At 39.5% G+C, this 16,023-nt stretch overlaps 1 protein-coding gene across 1 annotated transcript; it reads left to right on the top strand.

Annotated features, from left to right (window-relative positions):
• Nucleotides 1–5,045: 5,045 nt before the first annotated feature.
• On the top strand, nucleotides 5,046–15,147 carry LOC146666578 (myosin heavy chain, fast skeletal muscle-like). Its single transcript, XM_085411379.1, has 39 exons — nucleotides 5,046–5,252; nucleotides 5,328–5,471; nucleotides 5,574–5,730; nucleotides 5,821–5,848; nucleotides 5,929–6,034; nucleotides 6,129–6,221; nucleotides 6,304–6,367; nucleotides 6,449–6,547; nucleotides 6,629–6,732; nucleotides 6,830–6,968; nucleotides 7,096–7,214; nucleotides 7,397–7,546; nucleotides 7,638–7,808; nucleotides 7,918–8,218; nucleotides 8,329–8,393; nucleotides 8,482–8,569; nucleotides 8,672–8,789; nucleotides 8,872–8,995; nucleotides 9,588–9,724; nucleotides 9,814–10,069; nucleotides 10,159–10,401; nucleotides 10,491–10,667; nucleotides 10,761–10,906; nucleotides 11,002–11,092; nucleotides 11,199–11,588; nucleotides 11,686–11,812; nucleotides 11,924–12,042; nucleotides 12,206–12,402; nucleotides 12,484–12,667; nucleotides 12,754–12,919; nucleotides 13,003–13,127; nucleotides 13,240–13,548; nucleotides 13,630–13,833; nucleotides 13,920–14,045; nucleotides 14,128–14,298; nucleotides 14,385–14,489; nucleotides 14,615–14,710; nucleotides 14,827–14,958; nucleotides 15,127–15,147. The coding sequence occupies exons 1-39, from the start codon at nucleotides 5,046–5,048 to the stop codon at nucleotides 15,145–15,147; spliced, it is 5,799 nt and encodes a 1,932-aa protein (XP_085267505.1).
• The last annotated feature ends 876 nt before the right edge of the window (nucleotides 15,148–16,023 follow it).

Here is a 16,023-nt window from a genome sequence, read left to right as displayed (position 1 = left end):
CTTTGTATAAAGCTTATTTTATGTAATATTCAATTTTGAACTGTAAATTGTATGCATAAGGTGTATAATGTTTTCATAGGCCTGAACAAATTTAAAACCTTTTGTCCTCCACAATGGAAATAGTTGAAAAATAAAAATTGGTATCACTTTAGCCAACTCCTCTTTCTGCCCCCCTTCCTTCATTCACATAATGGTACGATCCTAGTCTGTCTTCACGTGGGATTGGTTGCGTGTTGTGCCCATCAAAATAAAACATAAAATCCCACCCCTGCCAGCATGGATTCTCAGCAGGGCTGAAGATTCTCACATACCAACGGGCCATTAATAATTGACATATGAAATTATCTCGTGGGTCAGATGTGGTGCACAAACCTTAAGTTTGACACTCCTAGTATAAATCATCCACACCACACCTAGGGTGAACTTCTTTCTGTGGAAGCATTTTTATTTTTTGTTCCCCTGTCCCACAAATTGAGACAATGCTCCATATTTTGACTGGTTCTGCTGGACGAACACTTTTCTCAAATCTGGGTCTTATACACATAGAAAGGAAAACCTTTTAATTACAGTGAAAGGAACATCCCAAGTCACAGACAATATCCCAAGTTACACATAGCAAGCTTTGCAGATTTTTAAAAATATGATAAAAACTACTACAAAGAAAAAGAATTCTGAGTATATTCTGCAAAACAGTTTTTTCTAGAGGTTCTTTCTGTTGTGTAGAAAAATTAGTTGTAAAGGGACATAGTATATGTGTGTCAAAGTTTCTAAAATTGTCAGACGTGCCAAAATGAAGCGTGTCAGATCCAAACCAAAACCAAAAAAAAAAATAAAACCCACTGAAATGAAAGTGAAATAAATGAGAAGCTTGAGATTAGAAAAACAAACTTAAGCTTCGTTTTATCATTATTGCACTTACTTAGCAAGAGAGTTGGAAATGTAATATATTTGTCCTGTATGTGCTCGATGACAAGTTCACATTGTTGCTGTGGCCTCAGTTTATTGGGATCATAAACACACCACATGATAGAGCTTGACTTGCTGTCACTGTATCAGGATGAAGGAGCTAATCAAAGATACCTAAATGCCAAATTTCTTAGGTTTGCCATGATCACGAAAGCTTCTTACATGCACACACATATATATATATATTATTTACATTAAAAAGTATTATTGACCAGCACAAGTGTCAAAATAAACATTAGAGAATCCAAATTCCAAGACTGTGTTTTTACCGAGTGAAAATTTCATGTCAAAATGTTTAAGAAGTTTGTCATACTAAAGACTGTGACATTTCAGTGACTGTATTGCACAACAAGTGGAATTAGGTTGACATTGAAACTGCAGTGATGTGCATGTGCCAAAAGTGGACTTGAAGCTGTGTCTGCAGAGTCGGTTGAAGTGTTAATAGGTTGACATATGAGTGTGAATGCCTGAGAGATATCTCTTACAGCTAATCACATGAAATTATTTGTATAATTTAGTTATTATGAAACTATTACACAATGGCATTACAAGTTATTGATGACAATTTAAAAATCATTTTCTGTTTGTTAATATTTTTAATTAAAATTAAAAATATATCCATTAATAAAAGTTTGAAATGTGTGTTTTGTCATTAATTGGTCCAACCATTTGACAAGGGACTTGACATGAGCTATTTTAAGTAGGGATTATGAACAATTCAGGATGTGCATTTGGTGATGGAAACATGACACATGAGATCTACGTACTAGCGACAAATGCTAAACTCATGTACCCATCAGCTGTCTTCCTGACCATATTTGGTTTATGTTATATATTTAACTTATGTGTTGTAAGCAAACACACTGAATGCATTCATATCTGTGTATGTAGTAGAAGACGTGAAAGTTGTTTGTGCAATATGTTTATGTGTTAGATCACTCTGGCCCAACAATTATGTGCTTTTAAAATTATGAAGTGTATAAAAACATTAAATAATTAATTACCTATAAATTACCTATAAATATATGTATATAACTTTTTTCCACTTATAAAAAATGCATTAGACAAATTGTTTAATCTTCAGTAAATATGAATTAAATTTTCTTATTATTGCATATGTTTTATAAATCATTGGTAGCTCATTCAAAAAGGTTTGTAATAAAAATATTGTATCCAACTATTGCTCTGCATTGTCTTTTTATTCTTTGCTGTAATTAACAATAACATTTTTTCTATAGACATAAGAAAATCTCAGCTGAGTGCAGCCTGTCACCAGGTGGCAGAAAGCAAGCAATATTCCTTTTCAAAACAGACACTGGGTGCATATGAGGATGCAAATTAGGGAGAAGAAAATCAAACAGAAAAATCTGGATATTCTTGCTAAGGACCTACATCACTCGAATCATCCTAGTATTTATATATTATAAATTTATCAAATAAAATTAACATTTTTAATTAGAAAGATAGAATGCAAAGTGTCTTTTTGTGTTTTTAAAACCCCTATATAATTTATATTCATGCTAATTCAAGTGGGGATTATTAACAGTGTGCATTTGCTGATGGAAGTATGAAACATTTGATGCACGTACTAGCGACAAATGCTGAACTCAAGTAACCATGAGCTGCCTTCCTGGCCGTGTTTAATGTATGCTTTGTAAGCAAACACACTGAGTGCATTCAAGTCTGTGTGAGCTGTAGAAGATTGTATTTGTGGTCAGATTATCAATATTAATATGAATATCAACACCTTAATTATTATATACTTTGGCAGTATAGTTTAATATTAATTAATGCTAACTGTATATGTTTGATACGTTATTGATAGCTCATTCAAAAAGGTTTTTTAAAGAAACAGTCTGGAAATCTAACTATTGTCCTGCATTTGTCTGTTTATTTATTGTTTTTACCATAATTATGAATAACATTGCTATTGCCCCACATATGATTCTCCACTGAGTGCAGCTTGTCAGCAGCGCTCAAAAAGTAAGCAATGGTTTCAAAATGAGCCTTGTAAGAAGGCTCACTTTGTTTCGTAAGGCACACATATTATTAGCTGTGCTAAAACATCTACAAAGCAGCAAACACGACATTCATTTGTCACAGTGTTTAGTTGCCATCCTTAACCTACAGTAAAAACTTGACCTTGTACTTGGCCTGGCACCGCAGACTTGACCTAGTGTTAATAAATTCCAACACACAATTCCCACTTGAAGCATTGAACGTTGCCATTCCAACATATATCTCTAACTAATCTGTGTGGCATGGCAACAGCTGTGGCCAACTTGGATTTATGGCATTCCAGAAATGACCCTAAGACACAGAAAGAAACTGTTGAATTGTATAAAATTGTTTCAGTGTCTCCTTAATTATAAACCGATGTTTATAGTTTTTAATGTTTTCTTTCATGTTTTTATATCCTCATCCTTCTAATGAAGCATCCTGAGTCTCAGATAGCATCATGTATGAGCTTAGCTTGCAATTCAGGTTGTGATTGTATCAAAAGAGAAGTGGGATATCTTTGGCATTATCCTAAACTGCTCATGAAAATCAGACATTTTTGCGGTTACTTTCCCGTCTTAATCTAGTTGGTAAATCAGTAGGAACATATTACAAATACAAATACTTTGTACTAATAAATTAATAAGAAAAACAAACAAAAATATTTCAAAGTTTATACAGGTCAATGGAATTAAATGATAGTAAATCATTGTGTAAGTGTAACAATAAGGTACTGTTCAAGTCTATCTTCAAATATTATTAGAAAATAGACTTGAAGTCTCTAAACACTGGAGTTGTGGTTACACTCATACACCGTCAGTGAAAAATGAGCCGCTTTGCAGCCTGTGCAGACAGCTGTTTTCATTAAAAGTTCAGCTGTAAGTAGATCTTCATCTGTGTGACACTGTCCTGAAAAATACAGCTGAAATACAACCTGTAGTGTAAAATATGGCAAAGGCAACCAGGGGGAATCATTGTTTTGGAGATGCTTCATAAAATAAATCAGCTTCACAACTGCAACTTGAAAAAACACAAAGCATTTTTTGGAATCCCCTTTTCTTTTGCACCTTGTTTCTTTAATGTGGACATGATACTTTGAATTGTTTTTAAGTGAGAAATCCTTTGCTTTCTTTAAAAATAGCTTTAATTAAAGGATGTTTAGAAGTGAAAGCTGATGTACAGTATGTCCTTGCACTATGTTTCAGCGGATGTCTGCTCACTCTGGTATCCACACCACATTTGGCATTTCTCCCATATATAACTTTGTCGGGTAAGCATGCTGCATTGAATATAAGCAGTCCGCGAGAGCACATCACTCTGTGGTAGAAGAAGAAGACTTTTGCTTGTGGTAGGTTTGTCTTCTATCTGCTTTGGAACTGGTAGTATCTTCATTATTATTATAATAGTACTTAAATAAATACATTTATTTACTTTTTTAAAAACAAGTATTTTCCAAGTAATTGACAATATCTCATATGTGTTCAACAGGATTGTGCAATATAACATACTTTTGACAGAAACAGAGTCAGGTATGGACAACTTTTAACTATTTAAAATTGTCAGTATTTTATGTTTTATATTATTTATCTTTGGGCAGCACGGTGGCACGGTGGTTAGCACTGTTGCCGCACAGCAAGAAGGTCCTGAGTTCAATTCCAACATCAGGCCGGGGTCTTTCTGTGTGGAGTTTGCATGTTCTCCCCGTGTTTGCGTGGGTTCCCACCGTCCAAAGACATGCAGCTTGTGGGGATAGGTTAATTGGAAAAAATCCAAATTGCCACTAGGTGTGAATGTGAGTGTGAATGGTTGTTTGTCCCTGTGTGTTGGCCCTGCGACAGACTGGCGTCTGGACTGGCCTGTCCAGGGTGTACCCGCCTCTCGCCCTATGACAGCTGGGATAGGCTCCAGCACGCCCCGCAACCCTGCAAAGGATAAGCAGAAGCGAATGGATGGATGGACGGATTATTTGTCTTTGATGTTAAGGTGTTAGCTGTCCACTCACAAGAACTCAGCGATAACTCTAACATATTTGTCTAAGATTACACTTATTTGTCATAACATCATAGAAGTAAACCGCCACCATGAGTACGGACGCAGAGATGGCCGTTTATGGCAAAGCTGCCATTTACCTCCGTAAGCCAGAGAAGGAGAGAATTGAGGCTCAGAACAAACCTTTTGATGCCAAGTCTGCCTGCTATGTGACTGATGCCAAAGAGCTGTACTTGAAGGGTACTATCATCAAGAAAGATGGTGCCAATGTCACCGTCAAAGTCTTGGACACTCAGGAGGTCGGTATTATAAAGTTAGAGTTTACTGAGAGTCAGATGTGACAAATTCTCATCGTGATCAATGTGCTGTTGCAGGACAGGACAGTCAAAGAAGACGACGTCTCCCCAATGAACCCTCCCAAGTTCGACAAAATTGAGGACATGGCCATGATGACCCACCTCAATGAAGCCTCTGTGCTGTATAACCTCAAAGAGCGTTATGCAGCATGGATGATCTATGTGAGACTGTCTTCCTAAGAAGCAAAACTTTTAAAATTACTCTTCTAACAGCAACTGTTAATTAACATCCACTTTTTAAAAAATCTCTTTAACCACTTTTAGACCTACTCTGGGTTGTTCTGCGCCACAGTAAATCCCTACAAGTGGCTCCCAGTGTACGACTCTGAAGTCGTCGCTGCCTATAGAGGCAAGAAGCGTATGGAGGCTCCACCCCACATCTTCTCTGTCTCTGACAACGCTTATCAGTTCATGCTTACTGGTATGCCTTTAACTCAAAAATCAAATATTTAATCATATATATGGTGATAACTACAGAAATACATAGTGAACTCCTTTTTCATTTTAACAGATAGGGAGAACCAGTCTGTCTTGATCACGTAAGTGTCACATTGTTTGACTTTGTTTAAAATAGTTCAGCATTTCGAACAAACTCTTAAAAGTATTTGTCTACACCCAGTGGAGAATCTGGTGCCGGAAAGACTGTGAACACCAAGCGTGTCATCCAGTACTTTGCCACTATCTCAGTTGGTGGAGATAAGAAGAAGGACCAAAACAAAATGCAGGTACACAAACGTGATAAGATTAGTAAAATCATTACAAAATATACTTCAGTAAGAAAAATAATTTTCTCATATATTTCTTAAACCTGGGTTTAAGGGGTCCCTGGAGGATCAGATTATTGCAGCCAATCCCTTGCTGGAGGCTTACGGTAACGCCAAAACTGTGAGGAATGACAACTCTTCTCGTTTTGTAAGTATGGAGTGATCTTTAGATAGGAGAAATAGTGTTATGATTGTTGCGTGACTTTGACAGCTCCTTTTGTTCCAAACAGGGTAAATTCATCAGGATTCATTTTGGCACAACTGGCAAACTGGCTAGTGCTGATATTGAGACATGTAAGTGACAAATTCACAATGTGAGTAGCTCATCTGACTTTGGGACAAACTGTGACTTCAAAATTTGATCAAAATCTGCAGATCTGCTGGAGAAGTCTAGAGTGACATTCCAGCTTCCCGATGAGAGAGGTTACCACATCTTCTACCAGATGATGACAAACCACAAGCCAGAGCTGCTTGGTAAGCAGCAAAACCAATGTTGTTGCACAGTTCTCATTTTAAACAATTTATTAAACACTTGTGTTTTATTCTTTTTTCCAGAAATAGCCCTCATCACAACCAACCCCTACGACTTCCCCATGTGCAGCATGGGTCAGATTACTGTGGCCAGCATTGATGACAAAGTTGAGCTGGAAGCAACAGATGTGAGTGAGATTTGATTTATAATTAAAATATCAATGATGTTTGTCTTTAAGAAAAAAAAGTGTTTATGCAGTGTTTTATGTGGACACTTTTGAACAGAATGCTATTGACATCCTGGGCTTCAGTAATGAGGAGAAGATGAGCATCTACAAAATGACTGGTGCTGTGCTTCATCATGGTAACATGAAGTTCAAGCAGAAGCAGCGTGAGGAGCAAGCTGAGCCTGATGGCACAGAGGGTGAGTACTTAGTTAAAAAAATACTTGTGAATAAGAGCAGTATGGTTGCCAATTAGACTAAAAAATCCTTGTCACATACTGTATAATGTATGTACTGTATAATAATGTTATAAATTGCTGTTTTCAGATGCTGACAAGGTTGCTTACTTGCTGGGTTTGAACTCTGCTGACATGCTGAAGGCTCTGTGCTATCCCAGAGTGAAGGTCGGAAATGAGTATGTCACCAAGGGACAGACTGTACCTCAGGTAAATGAGACAAACTGGTACAAAAAACATGCGCTGCTTAAATCAGAGCGTATTTGGATCAAATGAAACATAATCATGTACCAGATTTAATAGATAATTATTTGCCAGGTATATGTTTGTTAAATATTTGGTCTTAAATGCATTTTGTGATTCAATCAAATTTTCCCTTTTTATTTTTTTAGGTGCTGAACTCTGTGACAGCCCTGGCCAAGTCCATCTATGAAAAGATGTTCTTGTGGATGGTCATCCGTATCAACCAGATGTTGGACACAAAGCAGCAAAGGAATTACTTCATTGGTGTCCTGGATATTGCTGGCTTTGAGATCTTTGATGTAAGCTTTATTGCTAACAAATGGGGAAACTCTACTTCAATTATAAGATCCCGCTTAGTGATTTTTTCCCTACCCTTTTCTCCCCTCACAGTTCAACACCTTGGAACAACTGTGCATTAACTTCACCAATGAGAAACTGCAACAGTTTTTCAACCACCACATGTTCGTCCTGGAGCAAGAGGAGTACAAGAAGGAGGGTATTATCTGGGAGTTCATTGACTTTGGCATGGACTTGGCTGCCTGCATTGAGCTTATTGAAAAGGTATACTTCAAGTTCATGTTTGAATCTTATATCTTTTTTGTGTCAGTTTTGTTATAATAGAGGAAAAGTGCCACTTGGTGACATATCTCTTTTCTTTACCTTCATCAAGCCCATGGGCATCTTCTCCATCCTTGAAGAGGAGTGCATGTTCCCCAAGGCAACTGACACATCCTTCAAGAACAAACTATATGACCAGCATCTTGGCAAGTGCAAAGCATTTGAGAAGCCAAAACCTGCCAAGGGCAAGGCTGAGGCCCACTTCTCCCTGGTGCACTATGCTGGCACTGTGGACTACAACATCGGTGGCTGGCTGGATAAGAACAAGGACCCACTGAATGAGTCTGTGCTGCAACTTTACCAGAAGTCCTCAGTTAAACTGCTGAGTCTTCTGTATCCACCTGTAGTTGAAGGTATGATGTAACTGAAAACATACATTTTCCATATTCTACATGTTATTAAGTTTTGTTTGGTATTACGAGTCTCACAATGTTTTTAATTACAATTCACAAACAAAAAACAGAGACTGGCAAGAAGGGTGGCAAGAAGAAGGGTGGCTCCATGCAGACTGTGTCTTCACAGTTCAGGGTAAGGTTTGAGAAGTAAATTAAATGTAAAATAATACATTTTTTATTTTTACTTTTCATGACAAAAATGTACTTTTGTGTACCTACAGGAGAACTTGGGCAAGCTAATGACAAACCTGAGAAGCACCCATCCTCACTTTGTGCGTTGCCTGATCCCTAACGAGTCAAAGACTCCAGGTAACCCAACATAATTTGTGTGCCTGCATGCACAGGTTTGGATTAGAAAACAGCAAATTAGTGTTTGTTCACAGTATGAACTCAAACATTTTTGTTCTACAGGTCTGATGGAGAACTTCTTGGTCATCCACCAGCTCAGGTGTAACGGTGTGCTGGAGGGTATCAGAATCTGCAGAAAAGGTTTCCCCAGCAGAATCCTCTATGGTGACTTCAAACAGAGGTGCAATTAATATCCTCGTGGACTTTTGATTCAAAATATGATAAGAAAATGCTGACACTGACAAATCACTCTCTCACAAAAGATACAAGGTACTGAATGCCAGCGTCATCCCTGAGGGCCAGTTCATTGACAACAAGAAGGCTGCAGAGAAACTGCTTGGATCAATTGATGTTGATCACGACCAGTACAGATTTGGACACACTAAGGTAAACAGCCTGATTGCATTACTATAGATCCATGCATGAATATAAAATTACTTTTTTAATTTTTAAAAATCTGTCTGCTTAAAACAATTACTTTTGGACAAAACTGAAGGAAGTAAGGTCAGTGAACTGGATGAAAACTAAAAAGAAGCTCAAGTAAAACATCAACAAGTTTCCATCCCCAAATTTCAATAGCCCTGGATTTATTATCATAGTTACACATGAAGTTCAAATCAAAATTTTCCTATTTTTTCTCAAAGTACATTTAATCAACTATTTGACACATTTATCGTTATGTTTTCTTTTTTGTTTTAAAAATTCTTATTATTTTATGTGGCTCATTTGACATAAATTATGCTACTTTGTGCACACATGAGATATTGTATGGTAGACAATAAACCAACTCCCATATGTAATGCAGACGTGTCTACACAGGAGGCACAAGGTTTCTCAAATAGCATGTCATTAGTTTAGCAAGCCTTTCACTGTGTACGTTCATAAAATTCCGCAAACCTGATGTAGATTTACATTTACTTTCTGAATCATTTCCAATTGAATGCTTACTATAATATAATTCTCTCTTGTGATCATTTAGGTGTTCTTCAAGGCTGGTCTCCTGGGTACCCTTGAGGAGATGAGAGATGAAAAGTTGGCAGCTCTGGTCACCATGACTCAGGCTGTCTGCCGTGGTTTCCTCATGAGAAAGGAGTATGTCAAAATGACGGAGAGGAGGTATGTTGAACACAGCAATTAAGAGCAATGAGCCAGAATAAAAACAGTGAAAAATAACTTTGTCAATAATGGAAATCTCTTGTGCACAGGGAGTCCATCTACACCATCCAGTACAACATCCGCTCATTCATGAATGTCAAACACTGGCCATGGATGAAGGTGTACTACAAGATCAAGCCTCTGCTCAAGAGTGCTGAAACTGAGAAGGAGCTGCAGCAGATGAAGGAGAATTATGAGAAGATGAAAACAGATCTGGCTGCTGCCCTGGCCAAGAAGAAGGAACTAGAGGAGAAGATGGTGTCCCTTCTGCAGGAGAAGAACGATCTGCAGCTCCAAGTGGCATCTGTAAGTAGATATCAAGAGAAGCTGTGCCCTTTTATTTTGTTACCATAAAATGTTAACGTGTTCATGTGTGTTCTTCCAATGCAAACTAGGAATCAGAGAATCTCTCAGATGCTGAGGAGAGATGTGAGGGACTTATCAAGAGCAAGATTCAGCTGGAGGCAAAACTCAAAGAGGTAACTGAGAGACTGGAGGATGAAGAAGAAATCAATGCCGAGCTCACTGGCAAGAAGAGAAAGCTGGAGGATGAATGCTCTGAGCTCAAGAAAGATATCGATGACCTGGAGCTTACCTTGGCTAAAGTAGAGAAGGAGAAACATGCCACTGAGAACAAGGTTTGACATTTGGATTATACCTAGCAGATTAAACAACATGTATACAACAATACAGTCACATGTTAATAACACTGTAATTGCAAATGTAGGTGAAGAATCTGACTGAAGAGATGGCTTCTCAAGATGAGAGCATCGCTAAGCTGACTAAGGAGAAGAAAGCTCTTCAGGAGGCTCATCAGCAGACTCTTGATGACCTCCAGTCTGAGGAAGACAAAGTCAACACTCTGACCAAGTCCAAGACCAAGCTTGAGCAGCAAGTTGATGATGTAAGTTGAAAATGTCACAGGTGATGGCAAAACAGAGAGAGAAAAGAAACCTCTTCTTGAACAAGAGAATAACAAAGTCATGTCATTGTGCAGCTTGAGGGTTCTCTGGAACAAGAGAAGAAGCTTCGTATGGACCTTGAGAGAGCCAAGAGGAAGCTGGAGGGTGATCTGAAGCTCGCCCAGGAATCCATTATGGATCTTGAGAATGACAAGCAGCAGTCTGATGAGAAACTGAAAAAGTACTTTCATTTTTCCCCCCTTTATGACAAGCATCCTTCTAAGGATTGGACATAATATGTACATTTATTAATTATGCAACTTATTATTTTCACAGGAAAGACTTTGAAATCAGTCAGCTCCTTAGCAAGATTGAGGATGAGCAGTCAATGGGTGCCCAGCTTCAGAAGAAGATCAAGGAGCTTCAGGTAGATGATACATGATGTTACATCAAATGATAGTCCATACATATTTTCTGCGTTGTACTTTAAATTTGAAAGTTTACTCAAAGGAGACACACATCTAATCCAACAGGCTCGTATTGAAGAGCTGGAGGAGGAGATTGAGGCTGAACGTGCTGCTCGCGCCAAGGTTGAGAAGCAGAGAGCTGACCTCTCCAGGGAACTTGAAGAGATCAGTGAAAGGCTGGAGGAAGCAGGTGGTGCAACTGCTGCTCAGATTGAGATGAACAAGAAGCGTGAAGCTGAGTTCCAGAAGCTCCGTCGTGACCTGGAGGAGTCTACTCTGCAGCATGAAGCCACCGCTGCTGCTCTGCGCAAGAAGCAGGCTGACAGCGTTGCTGAGCTGGGAGAGCAGATCGACAACCTCCAACGTGTGAAGCAGAAGCTTGAGAAGGAAAAGAGTGAATACAAGATGGAGATTGACGACCTGTCCAGCAACATGGAAGCTGTCGCTAAAGCAAAGGTAAACAACAAAATGCATTTATTTTAATACTTAAATCACCAGCAAATAGTGATGATATAAAAGCTTGTCACTGATGAATCTTTTTCTCCCTCTCTAGGGAAATCTTGAAAAGATGTGCCGTACTCTTGAGGACCAACTTAGTGAACTGAAGGCCAAAAACGATGAAAATGTCCGTCAGATCAATGATTTGGGTGCACAGAGAGCACGTCTGCTTACTGAAAATGGTTTGTATAAGACAACATGCAGTGATCCGAACTTAGTCCTTTATAGTGATCTTCTGTTTTCGATAGAAAAACTGAACACAAACTAAAGTTTGATGACTATTTTTACACAAGGTGAGTTCAGCCGCCAGATTGAAGAGAAAGAAGCTCTCGTCTCTCAGCTGACCAGAGGCAAACAGGCCTTCACACAGCAGATTGAGGAGCTGAAGAGACACATTGAAGAGGAGATTAAGGTAAGAAACACTTCAATGGAGGCTGGTATGGCTTACCAGACAGAGCAGGTGATCCCTATGCTGTAAGGCCCAAGTTTGAATCCATCATAAATGGTAAAAGTGCGTATAGTTTTTTGTTGGTAATTCCGACATTTTGCTCATGCAATGATGTGTCTTACACCAGGCCAAGAATGCCCTTGCCCATGCACTGCAGTCAGCTCGCCACGACTGTGACCTGCTGAGGGAACAGTTTGAAGAGGAGCAGGAGGCCAAGGCTGAGCTGCAGCGTTCAATGTCCAAGGCCAACAGTGAGGTGGCTCAGTGGAGAAGCAAATATGAAACTGATGCTATCCAGCGCACTGAGGAGCTTGAGGAAGCCAAGTGAGTATTTAGTTAGTAAGAATGTGAGCAAAAAACAAGTAAAACAATAAGCTTTTACTGAAACAATGTTTTTTCATAAAGGAAAAAGCTGGCCCAGCGCCTTCAGGAGGCAGAGGAGCAGATCGAGGCTGTTAACTCCAAGTGTGCTTCTCTGGAGAAGACCAAACAGAGGCTCCAGAGTGAAGTGGAGGACCTCATGATTGATGTGGAGAGAGCTAATGGCCTGGCCGCTAACCTGGACAAGAAGCAGAGGAACTTTGACAAGGTACCATCATTTACTTTGCTTGAACAAGACACAAACTCATGGTTTCTCTTAGTATGGGTGAATAACTGCATCGAATGTATATATAGGTGTTGGCAGAGTGGAAACAGAAGTATGAGGAGGGTCAGGCAGAGGTGGAAGGAGCTCAGAAGGAGGCTCGTTCTCTCAGCACTGAACTGTTCAAGATGAAGAACTCCTATGAGGAAGCCTTGGATCAGCTGGAGACCATGAAGCGTGAAAACAAGAACCTGCAACGTGAGTTCCTACTATGCTGTGCAAGTAACGTGTGTTCATTTTTAATGTCTTAAGACTAAACAATATCACACATGCCTCTGCAGAGGAGATCTCCGATCTGACTGAACAGATTGGTGAGACTGGAAAGAGCATTCATGAGCTGGAGAAGGCCAAGAAGCAGGTGGAGACAGAGAAGTCTGAGATCCAGACAGCTCTTGAAGAGGCTGAGGTAAATCTTTGTCTGAGGAGCTCCTCTGAAAATAAATATTCAGTTATACACAAGTAAAATCTACAAATGCAGAGATGAATATCTTTTCATATTCATTCTTTCATATGATTAGGGAACTCTGGAGCACGAAGAGTCTAAGATCCTGCGTGTTCAGCTGGAGCTCAACCAGGTCAAAGGTGAAGTAGACAGGAAGCTGGCAGAGAAAGATGAAGAGATTGAGCAGATCAAGAGGAACAGCCAGAGAGTGACTGACTCCATGCAGAGCACTCTGGATTCTGAGGTCAGGAGCAGGAATGATGCCCTGAGAATCAAGAAGAAGATGGAGGGTGATCTGAATGAGATGGAGATTCAGCTGAGCCATGCTAATCGCCAGGCTGCTGAGTCCCAGAAACAGCTGAGAAATGTCCAGGCACAGCTGAAGGTATGATAGAGCACATAGCTGTTGTACACAAGTGCATTTTTTTATTCATGTGAATATAATTTTGATATTCTTTTTTACTAGGATGCACAATTGCACCTGGATGATGCTGTCAGGTCTCAGGATGACCTCAAGGAACAAGCTGCTATGGTGGAGCGCAGGAACGGTCTCATGGTAGCTGAAATTGAGGAGCTTAGAGCTGCCCTGGAACAGACAGAGAGAAGCCGCAAAATCGCTGAGCAGGAGCTGGTGGACGCCAGTGAGCGTGTTGGTCTGCTGCACTCTCAGGTGAACATTTTTGAAGAGACACTTTAATTGTTTCTTTAGACAAACTTAAAATGAACATCCTAAAATGTAAACTTTCCATGTCTTAGAACACAAGCCTTCTGAATACCAAGAAGAAGCTTGAGGCTGACCTGGTTCAGATCCAGAGTGAAGTGGATGACACTGTTCAGGAAGCAAGAAATGCAGAGGACAAGGCCAAGAAGGCCATCACTGATGTAGGTTTATACACATGTCCACTACGACGATACAACTCAGCTTTGTCTTCATCACTCTGTTAATTGAGGTCATGTTTTCAAGGCTGCTGTGATGGCTGAGGAGCTGAAGAAGGAGCAGGACACTAGCGCTCACCTGGAGAGGATGAAGAAGAACCTTGAGGCTGCTGTTAAGGACCTGCAGCACCGCCTGGATGAGGCTGAGAATCTGGCTATGAAGGGTGGCAAGAAACAGCTCCAGAAACTTGAGTCCAGGGTAAGAAGAATGTGCAACTGAAAAATATGTGTGAAAACACACATATATAAACCATGGATTTTAAAAGTTTGCTCAATTTTCTGAAGGTGCGTGAGCTGGAGGCTGAGGTTGAAGCTGAGCAGAGGCGTGGTGCAGATGCTGTTAAGGGTGTCCGTAAATATGAGAGGAGAGTGAAGGAGCTCACCTATCAGGTAAAGCACATTAACATTTTACATCCATCCATTCTGTTCCACTTATCCTTATCAGGGTTGCGGGGGGCTGGAGCCTTTTCCAGCAACCAGTGGATCACATTTTTAAAATGTGTTTTCTTTTATAGACTGAGGAGGACAAGAAGAACATTAACAGGCTGCAGGATCTGGTTGACAAGCTGCAGCTCAAGGTGAAGGCCTACAAGAGGCAGGCTGAGGAAGCGGTAAGGACCACACACAGAAAAAAAAACCCTCAACTCTATGTCAGATTTTAGTTTTGTGCAAACAAACTGTCATCGTTTTGGACACTAAGAAATTTTGACTTATTACAATGTTACAGGAGGAGCAGGCCAATACCCATCTGTCCAAGTACAGGAAGATCCAGCATGAGCTTGAGGAGGCCGAGGAACGTGCCGACATTGCCGAGTCCCAGGTCAACAAGCTGAGAGCTAAGAGCCGCGACTCTGGCAAGGTAAATGTACACACACTTTAGACTTTGCACAAAGTTATAAGAAGAAATATCCCAATTCTGCTTTGAATTTCATAAAATTGGCTACAGACAATAATTTGATTTGTTTTCACTGAATGCTCTGTTTTTATACACACAGACCCATATGTACTGTTTTCTTTTGTTCTACAGGGAAAAGATGCAGCTGAGTAAAGCACACGTGTGAACTGTGCATTTCTAATCATATAATATGATGTGAAATACACTCCAATAAAATATTTTTTATCACAATTTCCTGTCTGTGATATTTTCATAGTAATAAACAAGAGAGTAAACATGACACACGGGTAATCTAAGTGCTAATGAATCTTTACTGAGGTATCCTGCATTCAGTTATTAATTTAGGCATGAATACATAGAAGTATATCTCAATTAACATCTTAGGACTTTGAGCACAAACAACTCAGAGCGAAGCTACTCCAGAGGGACTCGTGAATGTAGATAAGAAGTTAGAGACAGTGGTTTGGGAGGGAAAAAACAATCACAATAACCTGCACTTAAAGAATCAACATGAACATAAATAAATAGGTAACATTAATAACTTCATTCAAAATGCATTCTTGTGTATTTTAAGCTTTCTTTGTAATCCAGTGCTCTAGCTTGAAAAACATACCCCACATAATCCGTTTCAAATTCAGCTACAGAATGTGTGCAGTGAAAAAAAGTGACACACCGAGTTTGAGAAGAATGTTTAACAAAGAGCTTATTTTACTCATTGGATCACATTTTAAAAAGAGCCTGGCTTTCTGCATAACAATCATAATGAGGATTCAAAACTAATCGTTGCTGTTCGTGAAGCACATGCTAGCTGAATGAGACTGGCATAGCTAAAATAAAAGCAATACAACACTGTACCTGTATATTACTCACCTGACCATGGGTTTTTGCTCTTTGCTGTGTGGATATTCTCCCTGGTTTCCTAAACCTTTGTCCAATCATGCTCAGCTCATTTCTGGCTTCTTTTTCTTTTCTCATTAATGGATTGGGTGATAAAGCATCCTGCCTGACAGCCTAAAAAAGGAGACTTAA

This window comes from Rhamphochromis longiceps, linkage group LG7, assembly GCF_057381845.1.
Source record: "Rhamphochromis longiceps isolate RC_006_pf linkage group LG7, R_longiceps_female_GT1.1, whole genome shotgun sequence".
Taxonomy (NCBI): domain Eukaryota; kingdom Metazoa; phylum Chordata; class Actinopteri; order Cichliformes; family Cichlidae; genus Rhamphochromis; species Rhamphochromis longiceps.
This window is presented reverse-complemented; position numbering and strand designations above follow the sequence as displayed.